At 36.1% G+C, this 18351-nt stretch overlaps 1 protein-coding gene across 1 annotated transcript; it reads right to left on the minus strand.

Moving 5' to 3' along the window:
- Nucleotides 1–6140: 6140 nt before the first annotated feature.
- Nucleotides 6141–6761, minus strand: LOC141588513 (uncharacterized). The gene has a single exon (XM_074409953.1). The coding sequence runs from the start codon at nt 6759–6761 to the stop codon at nt 6141–6143; it is 621 nt and encodes a 206-aa protein (XP_074266054.1).
- Nucleotides 6762–18351: the final 11590 nt, after the last annotated feature.

The raw sequence follows: 18351 nt of genomic DNA on the forward strand, positions 1-18351 counted from the left end.
TTTGCCTAAAATTTTGTTTTATATATATGAACTTGAAAATGTGTGTTTTCTCGAGTCAATAATTTGATTGGTGTTTGTTGCATGATTAATTGTTTAACAAGGACTAAATTTTAGTTGTCATAGCTAACTCTTGTCTCGCATTTAAAATTTCGACTTGAAAATTTCGCTTTAAAAATTTCGAAGCTTTAAGGTTCATGTTTGAGTTTTGACTTATTTTTCGCATTTAGAACTTAGTTTTATTGACTAATGAGGGTACCATCTTTGTTGGTAATAGCATTTATCATCTTGAATTGAAATTTTATCTTAAAATGATTATCCAAAATCTTTCAAAATTTCATCTTAAAATGAACGATTTTGATCTTTACACTCAAAACATGATCCAACTGTTTCTTATTACTTAATTCTTGTTGATGTTGTATTGTGTTACATTAAACTAGTAGTTTTACTCTACAAATCGCCTTGAGTTTCGACATGTATTCTTACCTAATTATGTCATAAAGATCCACTGGTTGCTTAATGATGTTAATCACTTACTCGATCGAGTAAGTGCGTATTACGGGTTGTTCAGCCGGGTTTTGTTAATTATGCGAGCTTAATATAAAAGGGTTTCCGTCACTTTGCTTAATCACTTTTTAATCTTCTAAAACCTTTCAAAGAAAAGAAAAGAATTACGTAGTTCGCATTCATTGCATTATTAGTAAGTCACAAGGCTTGGTTTGTCGGATTGTCTCATTCTTTACGCCGTTGTGATCGTTGTGTCGAAGGTAAGCTTCTCGTATAATTTTTATAATGATTTAGTAAGTTTGTTTAAAACCCTGATTGGGTAGATTTGGGGTTTTTTGGTGTATTATGATGATTAGGTGGTAATTATGTGATTATGTGTTATAGGAGGAGGATTCATAGAGGAAAGGTTTTGATTAGCTGCTTCACGATCGTGTGATTGCTATTTCAGGTACGGTTTCCCTACTCAGTATTGTTTACATGGCATAATTGATGGTTGGTTGTTGTTGTTTTTGTTGTTGTTGTATATCATATTGGTATTGGATTTGGAATTGGTAATGTTGATAGTATAATGTGATTGTCGTATAATTGTCTGTGGTTTGCGAGGTGCGTCCTTGGCTGAGTGGAGTCACTTGCGGGAGTGGCTTCACGCCCTTGATTCGCCTTCTGTGGAACCCGCCATAGAATGGATGTGCATATTTATGAACTTGGGATTATCGCTCGGATGAGATGAGTGGGGCTTAGGTGGGAACGACTGCGGTCCTTCACTAGCAGTGTGGAATACTTGTTGCGATGAGTATTCTGGCAGGACTACACACTTTAGTGTGTAGTCAGGTGTGTGGTGATATGATGAAGATTGGTTTGACTGGATTGGATTATAGTATTGCTTTTATTACAGCTGTGTTGTTTTGTGTAATCAGTACTAATCCCGTTTAATTGTTTTAAAAACTGTAGTGATCCATTCGGGGATGGTGAGTAGTTATTGAGCAGGTATGAATTGATGCGCATGGGATAGCTGGGTTGAGCCATCACGAGCTGTTTAGAAGTCTTCCGCTGTGTCAAAACATTCTTTTATTTTGATTTAGTTGGTTTGACAGTTTTGAGGAACATTTGTATTTCTACTTTATCAGTTTTGGAATTTGGACTTGTATCACCTTAAACTTATTTATTAAAGTATGTTTCTTTATGGTCTATTTGATATTCATTTCCTCGGGTAACCAAGATGGCAGCATTCCCATGCCTTAAGTTGTCCTGGTAAGGCACTTTGAGTATGGGGGTGTTACAAAGTGGTATCAGACCGACGATTTTGGAACTTTTAACTAATGAACCCAATGAACTTAGGGAGTCAAAATAAAATGAACCCGGGTAGGAGTTGTTAGGAGCTAATGCAAAGACTTGGGAGACGTTCTAAAGTCGCGATCTTGCCCTACAACTTTTAACCGGTCACTATGGGGTGTGTGTCGGGATCGTTATGTGTTTGTCTTGTATTTGCATATCTATATAGAAATGTGTTGTGTGAATCGGTGGATGAATGCATGTGGAGGATAGGAGATGATGAGGTGAAAGTTGATGATAATATGAGTATGTATGTTGATTGAGTAACGTAATTGTATGATACATGATTTATAACGTGTCTTGTTAGAAACATGTGAAGAAAGATATCGTTTGTTGTGTATATAAATATCGTACATATGTTTGTCGTTTTGCTTATAAGTATAGATGGTTGGAAGTATTGAGTTGAGCATACAGGTAGTATATGAGTTAGCATGACTCGATCAAGTGGGGGGCACTCGATCGAGTAGGTGAGTGGCTCGATCGAGTGGGGTGTTTTTTTTTTCTGGGCAGTAGGCTGTTTTTAGGCACTCGATCGAGTAGGGTCAGCTCGATCGAGTAAGTTTGTGGCTCGATCGAGTACGTTTTTGGATGCTTTCTGGTAAGGTTCTGAAGTCAGGGAACTCGATCGAGTAGGTGGGCAACTCGATCGAGTGGCCTCAACTCGATCGAGTGGGTTGTGGTACTCCATCGAGTAGGTTCAGTACAGGTCGTATATGTGTTTGAGATATGGGATCTGTGTTTATGTTTACCTTTCTCTTATATAGTTTCAAGATGCCGCCAAAGAGAAACGCGTTGTATGCCAGGGCTGAGAACATGAGCATTGATGAGATAGTTAAGATGTTGGAGCACAAAGATGCTCTCCTTGATGCTCTAAAGAAGTTCGGGAAAGATAAAGAGGCGGGTGTGGATTTCCCTAAGATGAGTTTAAACATAGCGAGGTTTAACCCAAAGGATTACATGGGCACGGGTGCGCCAATTGCGCTTGATAATTGACACATAGATATGGAAAACATACTTAATGTGGTTCATTATCCTGAGGATTTTCGAGTGGAACAAGTTGCGTTCTACTTGAGAGATGCAGCCGGAGAGTGGTGGGACAAGGTTAGGGAGAGTGCCTTGGACTTATATGTGAAACAAGGGTTGTCTGCTGGTGTGGATTTTAAACTCGTCGTCAAAAGCTACCAACCAAAACAATATTTATAGCTTCACAAACTACTCTTAGTAAAGAGGTAAGTAACGGTCGGATCCCAAGGGACGGGTATTGATGTAGGATTCTCAATTGCAAATGGTTGTGTCTTAGGGTGTCACAATTTGGGTTGAGATGAAATTGGTCTAAACTAATTAACAAGATGAAAGTAAAGCAATGAAAACAAAGCAAGGTAAATAAATGGAGATGTAAACAATTGGATAAATGCACTAGGGTGTCATGGGTTCAGAGGGGATTCATGGGAGTTGATCATGAAGGAAAAGTAGATCTATATACTTACATATTCATATATGTTTTAATTTAATTTGTCATAAAATTAATGATTGATCTTATGCATGCAAACATTAAAACAAAATAAGGAAGAAACATTAGTCTTACATTGTATTTTCGGTTTATGGGCACAAGAGAGATCACCTTTCTCTCTTGTTCTTGTGCTTTCCTTTAATGGAAGAACTAAGATCCAAGTTTAAGATCTCTCCCAAAGCTTAATACCCAAGGCTTACTCTTAATTAAAATTAATATTATAAGAACTAGTACAATATTAATCTTATAAAAAATGACCCAAAAATATTATATAACACTTAATATTTTCGGTTTAATGAGGAGGAAGAATGGGAGCTTTTTATCTCTTTAAAACTCAAAGAATTAGAAATATGAAGAATGAATAATCACACAAAAACATTTTTGTGTATATAAGATAAAATAAGAGGAAAAACCAATTGGTTTTTCCTCTCTCAAAAACCGGGTGGAGTAGGGGGTGGAGGGAGCCAATACATGCACTTGTTTATCTTCACAAGGTAAACTAGGGTTGCATGGCTACTAAAGCAAACAATCATTATGTTTACCACTAATAATATAAACACAATATTTAGCTTAAAACTCCTCCCATTTTCGGCACATTGGATAATATGGGATCCATTTTATTTTTGTCAATTTGTCTTATGTCACATGTCATATGTCACATAAATTTGTTATGTATTTTTAACATATTAAAAATCAACGTATTAGTAAAAATACGTCATATACACAAATCGACTTAGTAATTCATAATTACTTGTACCAAAATATTTCACCGTTTATAAATCACAACAGTTTGTATTTATAATAATTCATTCAAATTTAATTGTTACCTTAAACAATTATTTCATCCGAGTAATGATACGATTCAATCACTCAGACCGTATCTCATTTTAATCAACTTTAATGTGATACGTAAATTTTACTTCCAAAATCGTCCGTCAAATTTTCAAGTAATTTAATTAACTCGTAACATTATACGATTATTTAAATGATCAATTAAGAGTGTTGCCCTATAGGTATGACCTAGGGGATCAACCGATCACCACCGCCGCACGACAGTAATGTCAAACTCTAGTCAGCCAATCATTACCGATATATGTTGATCAGTTGACAGTAAAAATTACTTCCCAATTGTATTCTTTAAAACGAGACTTAAACATGTGATCATCATGATCAACAGTCGTGATCGCATTATTGTCGGAGGACACATATTCCAACAATCTGCCACTTGTCCTCGACAAGTGTGCGTCACCAATTCTCTTGTCCTATTACTATCTCCCACTCAATGCAAGGTGTCTTTCAGGTCGTACTTGAAAGTGATCATATCGAGAGTGGTTTCCTCGATCTGGAGAATAACTGATTGACCGGACTTATCTATCAAAGATACTTTCCGAGCGTGGCCATGCATTTCCAGTTCATTACTCCTCGAGTGGCCATGAGATATTGTTATAACCCTGACTAGGGGTGGACAATTCCTATCGCACTCATTCCCTTCGACTAGCCACAGCCATCATAACCCAAAATATGCCCATTTGACCCCATTTACGAAGGTCGTAGTAACACAAATCAAAGTTAATCTGAAACTGTGCCATCTTAGGTGAACAGTCTTTAGTCAAAAGAATCGACTCATTCGAATACTATAGTAGCTCTCGCCACGACCAGGCTATATAAATTTGCCAGAACTCTATAAGCGGTCATTAGGCCCGACAAAATGTTCCTAACAGTCTGCCTATGTGATCGACTAGTCATCTCACATAACTTTATGGCACTTGAACTTGCCATCAATCGCATCACACTCTAGTCACTTCGAGACGTCACCTCATACAAGTAACTATGGGCAAATACAATGTTAATCCGTGTTCACTTTAACGGGGTTCAATTGTCTCCACAACCCGTTTGGATATAACAATGTACAAGGTGAGTTAATAATAACTCAAACGACAAATGTCGACATCACACTCGGGTAGTCAATATCATATTACAACCTTGTGATGTATATCATAAGTGTAAATATTTATTGATTCCAACAGAAGTTTAACATGCCATGTGTCCATGTGTTCAAACCTCTTACACTTGCATTTTCCTTTACATTCATGTTCTCTCTCATAGCATGAACTTTACCAAGTACACATCAAGGTTCCCGACCTCGGTTTTGGTTCTTTATCTTGAAAGAACTTTCTTATCGATTATCACATAACGAACGAATTTGTGGTGAATGATATAACTTGTACTGATCAAGTACTCCATCCACACACAATGCACTAGGTATATGTTCTGTAGAGTCTTGCAACAATTTGCCAAGACGATTGGCCTAGCACTTCTCACAAGTCCTAGCATAGTTAGGAAAGATTAGTTTTGAGTAACTTCTTACTCAACTAAGTATCTTCCCAAAACTTCTTATTTCTCTTTCTAGGCTTGAAAGATTTAGGATTCTCATAAATCCTTACATGTGCTCGGGTTTTCATTAATATGCGTAACCTCTTGACACATATAAGAGCATTCTTACAAACACCGAAATCGCTCATCGGATTCTACTCGAGAATTCATGACGTTTCTATTGTGGCTTACCAATGAATCATCATGCTCTTATGCATATGATTCACTATTGGACATGTGCATGATTATTCTAATGGCGGAAACATTAGTTACTAATAATCATGAGATCAACCGTTCATAGGTTCAATGAACGACCATGACTGCTAATGGCAATTCCATTTTCTTTTTTGGTGAAATGTGAGAGGTATATATATATTTATCAAAAATAAGAGTTTAAGAAATACAACCGAACAAAAACCAGTTACATCAGACCAATATCCTTAAGCCAATCTAGCTCTAGGATAGTAAACTTTTGTCTGCCTTTACCATGGATTCTCATCTTCATATCTTCAACAATGTTTGAAGCAACCTTCTGTGGCCTTAGGAGAACACCCTCATTCCTGCATTTGTTTCTATGATACCATATGTGATATACAGCTCCCACAATCAGACCTGCTCTCACCCCCCTCTGCATCTTAGTGCCCATATCCTGCATACACCAGTCCAGTGCATTGCAAACTAGTAACACTAACCCAGTTTCCTGTTGCAGCTGCTGGACTACCCTGGTACTGTAATCACATCCAAAAAACAGATGATCCAAATCTTCTGATGCCTGTCCACATAGCCAGCAGCTATCATCAATATCCACCCCATACCTGATCAACTTAACTTTGGTTTTGAAAGCTCCATGAGCAAGGAGCCAGCCCATGATCTGATGTTTAGGGATCACCCATTCATTCCATATCACCCCTTCCCAACTCACCTTAGGACGGGTCCCCATAAGCCATTGATAACAACTAGCTGTAGTGAAACCAGTCTGTGTATGCCATGCTCCATTGGTATAAGCAGCAGCCAGGTCCTGCTTAACCCTGCATATTCTCATCCAAACCCAACTTGTATTAGCACTAGGTTGATATTGCCACCAGTTCACCCCTTTCAGATGATTGTGCTTAACCCATTTGACCCAAATGGTGTCTTTATCCTCAACTATCCAGTTAACCAGTTTGCCTATCAAGGCCTTATTCATTAGCTCCAAATTTTTGATCCCTAATCCACCCTCTGCCTTTTGGCTTGCACACAGTTTCCCATGCCACCAGTGGAACCCTATGGTATTCAGTACTGTTATCCCATAGGAAATTTCTGCAGACAGCCTCCACCTTTGCAATTATTCCTTTTGGCAATACAAACAATGAAGCCCAGTAGGAGTGTAGAGTAGTCAACACAGCTTTTACTAACACAAGTCTCCCAGCATAGGAGAACTTTTTGGCCCCATAACCATGAATTCTACTACAGATTTTCTCAACTAGACACTCACAATCTTGTTTTTGCAATCTGGTAGTTTGAATTGGCATACCAAGGTATTTGAAAGGAAGCTTACCCTCTACAAAACCAGAAACACTCAGGATATCTTGCTTTAGCTGATCAGGCACCCCTCTGAAATATGCATTGGATTTAGCAGCACTTATCTTTAGTCCAGTTGCTTTAGAAAAAGTAGAGTAAGACTGAAGAAGCAGCATAATGGACTTGGCATCCCCATGACAAAAGAGTAGCACATCATCTGCAAACATCAAGTTGGCCAGCTGTACTTGCTTGCACATAGGGTGAAATTTGAACTCATACTTAGCAGCAGCATACTTGATAGTTCTTGTAAGATATTCCATGCAAAGAGTGAAGACAAGAGGGGAGAGGGGGTCTCCCTGCCTTAGACCTCTCTTGCCATGGAAATATCCAAACATTTCCCCATTGAGAGATAAGGAAAAGGATGCTGTAGTAATACATTGCATCAGCATTTCCTGGAACTCCTCTGGAAATCTAAGTTCTTCAAGTAATTTTGCAACAAAGGACCACTCCACAGTGTCATATGCTTTTTGGAGATCAATTTTAAACAGGCATCTAGGAGAGGCATTAGGCTTCTCATAGCATCTAATTAGATCCTGGCAAATAAGGATGTTCTCTTGAATGCTTCTATTTTGTATAAAGGCTCCCTGATTAGGATCAATGATGAGAGGCAACACCTCAGCCAATCTGGCACATAGCAGCTTGGAGATAACCTTGTATACTACATTACAACAGGCTATTGGTCGAAACTGAGCAATAGTTTGGGGCCTATCACACTTGGGGATCAAGGTCACATTGGTAGCATTCACCTGTTTCAGCAACTGTCTGGTCCTGAAAAAATCCTGGACTACATTAATCACCTCCCCTCCAATTTTTGTCCAAGCATCCTTGAAGAACCTGCTTGCATATCCATCTGGTCCTGGTGATTTATTATCAGGGATACTGAATACAGCAGCTCTAACCTCCTCCCCAGTTACAGGTCTCAATAAGAGCAGCTTGTGTTCATCCCTACATCTTTGTCCTTGGTCAATAATTTTCCTGTGTATTTTAGTAGTAGCCTGGCTAGTCCCAATAAGGTGCTGATAATACTCCAGGAATGCTGACTGAACTAGCTCTGGACTGTCACGCATATTTCCCTTCATGTCCTCAATGAAAATCACCCTATTCCCATTCCTTCGTTTTTTGAGAATGCCATGGAAGTAGGCACTGTTGGTGTCTCCCTCTTTCATCCAAAATTGCTTAGCCTTTTGAGCTAGAAAACTATCCCTGGCCCTACTCAATTTTTTTAACTCCTGAGAAGCCTCAAATTCTGCAGCCAGCAACTGAGCATCAGTGGGATTCTTTCCAATTTGTTCCTGTAACTCATGAACCTTTCTCTGGAGTCTGCTAGTTGAATGCTCAATATCAGTATACCCTTCTTTGTTCAAACTTTTCAACACTGGTTTCAAATTTTTGAGATTTTTAACTAGCCTGAAGATGCTAGTGCCCATCATCCCCTTATCCCAATTACTGCTGACAGTAGACAAGTCCTTTGCTTCTCAATTCCATTTTCATCTACATGAATAACCTATGTGAATGTTGATATGATGTGTATCTCTTAATACTAATCCAACATCCCTTGATGTAATTGGATTCATCATAGTCCATTTTCATCCAGAATTGAAAACTCAAAACTTCCTCTAAGAAGGAAGGAGTTCGCTCGTCATTCTTTAACGAGTGATGAGTTGTAAACATTCAAAGGATGATAGCTCCCACTAAATTCCATGTCTTCACATGACAAGTTCCTAACTCCCACTCAATTCTACATATTTCAAAATTGACTTCTCAATCGAAACTTTTCAAGAATTGAAATATAAATTGCATTGCCAAGTTATTAAGATAAAACCATATATGTTCCCATCATATCCTTTCAAAATACCTATTTGAAGTGGTCTTATCTTAACCTTATGGAAAAGATTTTAATCTCTAACTCTCACATATCATAATGATGTGTAGCGATGTCATTATTTAAATATAAATAATATCTAGAACACGTCCTTCGAAATACCCTTTCCGAAGGAGGTTTAACCATTTCATAATGAGGTTAAGTAATGACATTTGCGTGGTTAAAACTTGGCCATTGATGATATCGGTATATCAATCTTTGCAACTCGATCATAACTAGTATGTTACTATGATTCATTTAGGCTCTTAAGTAAATCTCAAGGTTGAAACTATTGGTCAAAATTTATCATATAGAACTTAGTCAAAAACTTGTTAAGACTTTACATTAGTCATTTTTCTTCCAAAACATTCTTTTGGTCTCCTCGTGTAGTTATCTTGAGAATATGTTCTTTCGATTACTTCACTTGGTCTCTTTTGTCATATAGAACTTACTTGAGACCATAGATCTCATCTATTCGGTATACTATGTAAATAGATATACCTTCATTCAAATCATTCTCTCTTGCGTAGATCTTCATTTACACAAGTACACAATTTTATCTTGTCTCGTGTGTTGTGTCCTCATTTTTCTCCCACTCTATCTTTAGAATAAATATACTATAGATTCAAAGATAGCATATGAGACACAAATAATGATGTTGAAGTATAAGGAGAACTATCTCATAGATAGACTAATAGTTTTAGATTTCATATGTGTACTTGGTGATTGACATTCCTTTAAGAGAGTTCATAGACTCAACACCACTTTATAAATGATCATACACAAGCCTTAAGCATGTGGACATATAATGAAACCCGTCATTATAGTTGTCTATTAGATCACTTTAAGTTTTATGTTTCTAAGAACAAGCATTTAAACATGAATTTTAGAACAAACGGATAAAATGATAAAACGGGTGACTTGGGTTGCAAACCAAGTCACCATTATCCAAATAAAACCCATTATCCAAAATACCTTTCCATGTCGAACACGGAAACTTAAGGTTCTAAAATCCAAAACATAATTTAAAATAAGACAATGAAAAGCAAAGCTCCATGAAAGCTATCCCTAGCTTCTTGATGGTTTCTCATGCTTGCTTTTCCTTTCCCTTGTCTTTGCTTGGTGGAGGCCCTATTTACAATAAAAAGGGAGATACATTATCACAACTTTGCATCATAATACCATAGTTGAATTAGAAACATAAAAGAAGGATAGTCATTTACCTCTTTGGAGTAATCTTTCCAGCCTTAATATCACCAAGGTATTTGGAACAATTTCTTTTCCAATGTCCCATACCATTACAATAATGGCATTTATCAAGAGGACCCTTCCTGATTTTTGAAGTGCTAGCTTCACAAGTCTTAGCTTTGGTGAATGTGGGAGCTTGCTTTTTACCCTTCCTCCCATTCTTCTTGAACTTCCCCTTACTTTTAGTGCTTATGTTAAGCACATCTTTTGGTGGGTTCACATTTAACCCCATGTCCCTCTCGGCTTGCACAAGTAACTTGTGCAACTCCTCAAGAGACACATCCTTGTCTTGCATGTTAAAATTCACCCGGAATTGAACATATGCTTTGACTTTGGACAAGGAGTGTAGAATCCTATCTACAATGAGTTCTTTGGGGATTTCAACCTTTTGAATTTTCAAGGTCTCGACAAGCTCCATGAGTTTGAGCACATGAGGGCTAACCTTTTGGCCCTCTTTGAAGTCGAGATCAAAGAATGTCGCGGCCGCCTCATATTGGACGATCCGCGGAGTTTGTGAAAACATTGTCACAAGCTTGGAGTAAATCTCATTAGCATTGCCCATTTTAAAGGCTCTCCTTTGGAGGTCCGCCTCCATCGCAAATATCAAGACATTTTTCATTGCGGCGGACTCCTTTTGGTAAGCCTCATATGCTTCCCTAGTGGCGGCGGTCGACCTAGTAGTAGGTTTGGGTGGAGAGGCCTCGGTAAGGTAACGAAGCTTGTCGTCACCTTGGGCGGCCAATTTGAGTTGGGCATCCCAATCGGAGAAATTTGACCCATTCTTTTCAAGTTTACATCGATCCATAAAGGATCGGAGCCATGATGAACTAGCGAGAGGTGTGGCGTTTGGAGTTGGTGTTGCCATTTGTTATGAGGAAAAAGAAGTGGTCTACAAAACAAAATATAAGGAGTAAAACAAATGTCGTTTTAATAATAATACTCGTAAAACGTATGATTTAAACAAGTTTTATGCATTTTTCTAGTGACCTCTACTCAACTAGATAAATGATTCCAAGACCCAAATTCATATCGACTTAGGCACGGTGGGGCCGATTCATCCTTTATCAATATAACTTGGTGGATTAACGTTTAATCGATTCTACTTTTAGAACTCTTGGTCGATAATATTACATTAACAATTATCTTTAGCCCAAAACACATCCGACAAGGGCACGGTGGGGCCGATACATCCCTTATCAAAAACTTTTGTTGAGTTCAATCCAAATTTCGAATAAATGTGTCCATGATCCAAACCCACATTAACTTGGGCACGGTGTGGCCGATACATCCCTTATCAACATGAATTCGGTGGATAGACATTTATCACCCACTTCCCCTACGTAACAAGGTTTGTACCCCGGTGGGGCCGAGCGCACTCCCTCGCGAAATAGGTTTTCATGGTTTCTACTATTTGGTAAGGCTATGTCTCAATTAATAGTTTTAGTGAGAGGTCATGTCAATTTATTATCTATCACGGTTTAAGTGAACTAAAGCGGTGAACTACGATAATTTTAATTGGCACGGTCGATAAACTCGATAAAAGAAGATGCATGTTTTAGTTATGGCGATTTAGCGATGCATGCGACATAAAATAAAATGCAAGCATAAAAATAAATAAATCCTAGTATGGCCTTTCCTAAAATAGAAAAACTATTTAACTATTACATATTCGGAAACCAACTCCATTGGTCCCTTGAACTTCGGTTGTGGCACGCATCTCGAGGTAACACCGTCTTTATGTATCGCCATTCTTGAAGAACTCCGTCTTTGGGAACTCCGGAATGAATAAAGTTACATAATAATTACATAATTTCCTATTATACATTTGTAACTAAAATAAAATAAATCTATTAAATTACAAAACGGTGATACGAGATCACAAAAATTACAACTGAATCGATATTCCCATACATTTCGGGAAATACCAATTAAAATCTAAGGCCATACTAAGTAAAATTACATAATTCAAAAATTACATAAATTAAAATTATGACAATCATAAAGAAAATGCAGCATTATTATATGTATGAACATGCTCAATTTTATGCTAAATCGCCTTTAATTAGCCAATATCGTATATTACTCGGTTTTTACGGATTTGCGTGATTTCAACATTTTACAATCACAAAAAATTACATAAATTCATATTTATGCATAAGTTAATTACCCTAACCTCTTAGGACTCAAAATTTAGTCTTCACTAATAATTTGACCATAATTAACTCATATTTATAAAATTGTTCATTAATGGACTAAAAATTACAAAAATAAGCTATAAACTTCAAATAAATCAAATAATTTCAAATAAATTCAAAATTTGAAATTTAAACTCATGAAAATTCTGGAAAAATACCATGACACTCATAATGTTCAAAAACTTAGATTAAAAATTTCGAAATTTTTCCGGAAAAACAATGTTGCGGTTTATCGGTTTTAACTAAAATAATCATAAAAATATGGGAAAAATTATATTCATTAAATTTTCAATTTTAGATCTGAAAAAGATAATAAAATGCAATATATAACGTTTTTCCTTAGTCATAGATTATGTTTTATTAATTTTTCACTAATAATGTCACTATTTATGCTATTTTTCTTCAAAAATCCATAAATCATGCAAAAAGACTTCACTATAGCCCATTATTTTACACACATCTTGTAAAATTGCATGTGACAACATATTAAATTTCTATGACCAAATTCGAAATTTAACTCATATTAACCTATTTTTCACCTAAATCCGAATTTAATAATGAAAAAACCATTTTTCGAGCATAACAAGTCCAAAAATTATGAAAATTTACAGGTTATCTCAAAATAATATATGTGACAACATATCCAAAAATCACTTGAAAAGTCGAAGTATAGCTAATTTTAGACCTAAAATGACATTTTTACTCATAAAATCACATTTAAATGCCATTATTGTATAATGTGAACAATAAAAATCCGTAAATTTAACCAAAATATCCTAAAACATTTTAGGACCAGAAATTTTAACATGCATGATTTAATTTCGTGATATATCATAATAACACAAATTTTACAAGTTTTATATGTTAATCTTTATAACTCGGAAAAACTTTTAACCGATTAGCATGCAAACAACCATGGCTCTCTGATACCAATTGAAGGAAAAGTAGATCTATATACTTACATATTCATATATGTTTTAATTTAATTTGTCATAAAATTAATGATTGATCTTATGCATGCAAACATTAAAACAAAATAAGGAAGAAACATTAGTCTTACATTGTATTTTCGGTTCATGGGCACAAGAGAGATCACCTTTCTCTCTTGTTCTTGTGCTTTCCTTTAATGGAAGAACTAAGATCCAAGTGTAAGATCTCTCCCAAAGCTTAATACCCAAGGCTTACTCTTAATTAAAATTAATATTATAAGAACTAGTACAATATTAATCTTATAAAAAATGACCCAAAAATATTATATAACACTTAATATTTTCGGTTTAATGAGGAGGAAGAATGGGAGCTTTTTATCTCTCTAAAACTCAAAGAATTAGAAATATGAAGAATGAATAATCACACAAAAACATTTTTGTGTATATAAGATAAAATAAGAGGAAAAACCAATTGGTTTTTCCTCTCTCAAAAACCGGGTGGAGTAGGGGGTGGAGGGAGCCAATACATGCACTTGTTTATCTTCACAAGGTAAACTAGGGTTGCATGGCTACTAAAGCAAACAATCATTATGTTTACCACTAATAATATAAACACAATATTTAGCTTAAAACTCCTCCCATTTTCGGCACATTGGATAATATGGGATCCATTTTATTTTTGTCAATTTGTCTTATGTCACATGTCATATGTCACATAAATTTGTTATGTATTTTTAACATATTAAAAATCAACGTATTAGTAAAAATACGTCATATACACAAATCGACTTAGTAATTCATAATTACTTGTACCAAAATATTTCACCGTTTATAAATCACAACAGTTTGTATTTATAATAATTCATTCAAATTTAATTGTTACCTTAAACAATTATTTCATCCGAGTAATGATACGATTCAATCACTCAGACCGTATCTCATTTTAATCAACTTTAATGTGATACGTAAATTTTACTTCCAAAATCGTCCGTCAAATTTTCAAGTAATTTAATTAACTCGTAACATTATACGATTAATTAAATGATCAATTAAGAGTGTTGCTCTATAGGTATGACCTAGGGGATCAACTGATCACCACCGTCGCACGACAGTAATGTCAAACTCTAGTCAGCCAATCATTACCGATATATGTTGATCAGTTGACAGTAAAAATTACTTCCCAATTGTATTCTTTAAAACGAGACTTAAACATGTGATCATCATGATCAACAGTCGTGATCGCATTATTGTCGGAGGACACATATTCCAACAGATCATACAATCACGTTATCAATTATATGCAAGCACTTATTGTTGTGATGGGATCGAGTTGGTGTATAAGCTTACAATCCCTAGGAAGGTTTGGGTCCCGGAGCCGAATTGATTAGATTGTACAACACCTACAAGTCGACTTAATCCTTCCTATTCAACTATATGCATGGTCTAATGAGGCTCGAGTTGGTTTATATGCTTACAAGCCTCATTGAAAAGATAGGTGATGGATCAAAAAATGCAAGGATTCAAAGGCTCGCATTTCATCAAACATAACATGTGCATATGTTGAAATCACAACAAGCAAGCAAATAAATTATGAAAACATATTAGATTAAGCATGAATTATTCCCCATGTTTGTTTCCCCTAATTCCCCATTAACCCTAGCTAGGAGACTACTCACTTATTATCAAGTTCAACATGCTAATAAGATTGTCAATCAAACTAACAAAGCTAAACATGATGAATAAATGAAAGTAATCAACAATAATTAAAACAAGGGTAAAAGGAATTATACTTATGAAGATGATTTTATAAAATAATGCAAAGAATAATAGAAGTACTTGATGATTGATGGAAGGTTGTCAATCTCCCAAATAAACCCAAATAATCTTCTAATTACCCAAAATAAATGAAGAACAATAGAGAAATTAAGGAAAGATTAAGATATAATTTATATTGATAAATTGTATTACAACTAATTTGAGAGTAATTAAGAGATGATTAAGAATGGATTAAGAGATGATTAAAAGATGATTAAGAGGTGATGCTAATCTAGGTAGTACAATGGGGTATCTATACTAAAGATTAGGTACAAAGATTAGTGTTACTAAGGGCTTAAATGACTATGAAGACCCTAAGAAAAGTTGAGGAAATGCTCCTCTCGAAGGAAATAAGCATATTCCCGTGCTAGTCTTGCCATGATCCGTGCGTCTTGAGGTAAGGCACAGGCTCTTCTGTCTTAGGATCCGCTCGAATCCTCGGGAGACGCTCGGATCAAGGTGCTGCAGGCCGCTCGTCTTGGGCACAAGACGCCTGGATCATGTTGCTGGGAGACACCCGGATCGTGCCTGATCCGCTCGGATTCCTGGGCAGACAACTTCTCTTCTTTTCCTCCTTCACAATCCGCAAGGATCATTTCGGGGATGCAAGGATCCTTTCATCATTGCCCATTTCACTTTATTATCTACTTAGGCATCTAGTGTTGGTCTTCTATTTGATGCTTGGTCATTAGATGCGATCCATTTAGCTCCATTTCGCCTTGTAAATGCAAGATTAGCCATCCTTTCCTACAAAGGAGACAAAACCTCAAAGAATATGAAAAATGGGAAACTAAAGATAGTAAATGACCTAATTATGCACTATAAAGCATGGGAACGAGGTTAATTCGATGACTAAATGTGCTCAAATATGAGTCACATCAAACATCCCCAAACCGAACCTTTGCTCGTCCCGAGTAAAGAGGTGACTAAAACTAGGACCTTTATTTAAACTAATCTACTAATATAACCGATATGAGATAATTAGCGGGTCTCACTCCGCCCCTTCAACTCACAACAAGACAACCATAAGGTAGGATGCCTTCTTGCAAGGCAAGGTGGGGCTTGCCAAAATGGCGATACATCCAAGCATTAAGCACACAAAAGCAAGTATTGGATGCATCTACAAAACAATAGCCACTTTTCTCATCTAAGTGGTGGAAATTATCTACAAGGGAAATAATCTAAGGGTACACACTCCATTATAGATACGGTTTCTTCAAGTTACTAAGCTTAGGAGGATACCAATAAATCACCTCTAAGTTGTGTCAAGCTAGGGTACCTTTGTCCTCAATCGTTAAATGCTTTTGTCAAGAGTAGACTCCTTATGGTGTTAGAAACACTGGAGGATCGCGGAATTTCCTTTCTTGCCTAGACAAGAAGAAGGGTCGTCCCTTCTCTACCATGCATAAAAGTGGGTTCAATGGATAAATGGATCAATATGTTTTTGAGTTTCAAATGGGAGTTTGCTTTTATTGTTGTTTTTTTCCCCCAATTTCTTGTGGCATTTGATATTTGAGAACAATTTCTTTTTGCCATTTATTTGATGTTTGGCATTTCAATACTTGATAATTTCAACTTTTGGCATTTTTTGAACATTTTCAAAGTCACCCTAATTTGTAAGGAGGGTGCTTATATTTGAAGCATAGGAGTTCTTATTTTTGTACTCCTCTTTTCATTGATGCATTTTGCAAACTTTTTCATTTTCTTTTCAATGCTTGACCTCAAGTTTGAACAAATTTTGTGCCCATTCCCTTTTGTAGACAAAATGTGATAGAATGTGGAAGATGGTTGCATGGCTTCAAATGTCACCTTGGAATAAACGGTAGCCAAGGAGTTATCACACCATAAGGTACTCTTGACTACGCCTTAATCCATGGGTCAAAGGATACTAGCATGACACATTCTAGGGTGTTTTAGAAGCATTCTAGTGAGTAAAGTCTCAAGAAGAAAAAGTATCTACAAGGGCCTTATATACACTTGTTAAGTTTCCCAAATAGATGTTTTCACAATTTTTTTCTAAAATGCAACTATATGCCATGATGCAACTAACATTTATACAACCTAATGCATATGCTTCTACCAACTAGTATGTCATATAAGCTAAATGCAATTCCTACAATCACATTGTTTCATACCAAATCAATCAAAATAAAGCCACATAGTCATTAACATAAAGAGGAAAAGGAGATTGGAAAGATCATGCCATGCGGTCTTCATAATCCTCATGTCTCGGATGTGGCGTAGTCGATCAATGTGAAAAAGGATAGACAAACAAACAAACAAACAAATATGTATATATATACAAAATATACAATTCTACAATATAAAGGAATGAACATGTTTTTGGTTTTTGAAATTTTTAAATTTTTATGGGTTTTTGTTTTAATGAAATAAAAGGACATGTTTTTGTATTTCTCAAAAAATTTCAATTTTTATCATTTTTTATTTTAAAAGTCAAGTTAGAATTTCCCATCCCCACACTAGTATGGGCATTATCCTCAATGGCCAATACGATAGGAAATTATGCAAGCTAATATGAGAATGCATGATTTCTATACTAATATGCAAACTACGTGACATATAAACAAGTGATGCATTCTATACTACACTATATGATGCATGAAATTTTTTTTGGTTGGAGAGCACAATTTGAATTGACTCTCAATGCTTGTGCTTGAACTTCCCCAAACCAAGTAAGACACTATTGCTAGTGTAAAAATGGGGGAGTTCATGCACAAAAATGCTATGCATGAAACTAGTTTGTCATTTTGGATTTTCAAAGTGGGAACAATATAAGACACCTCAATGGAACCGAGGTGGGAGTCCTCTAAGTGTTGCTAGGACTCAAAACCAATGATCAAGATTAAAAATTTGAAATAAGAGATATAAATAAAGCTAATAAGAGGTGTAGGAAACTCACAATGGATTTTGGCATCCTCAGGAAGCTTGTCAAACCTCAATTGTCGCTCATTGCGACATCCTCATCATCATCATCTACCTCCATGGACCCGGAGGCTTCACCAT

Source organism: Silene latifolia, chromosome 6 (genome assembly GCF_048544455.1).
Source record: "Silene latifolia isolate original U9 population chromosome 6, ASM4854445v1, whole genome shotgun sequence".
Classification (NCBI taxonomy): Eukaryota; Viridiplantae; Streptophyta; class Magnoliopsida; order Caryophyllales; family Caryophyllaceae; genus Silene; species Silene latifolia.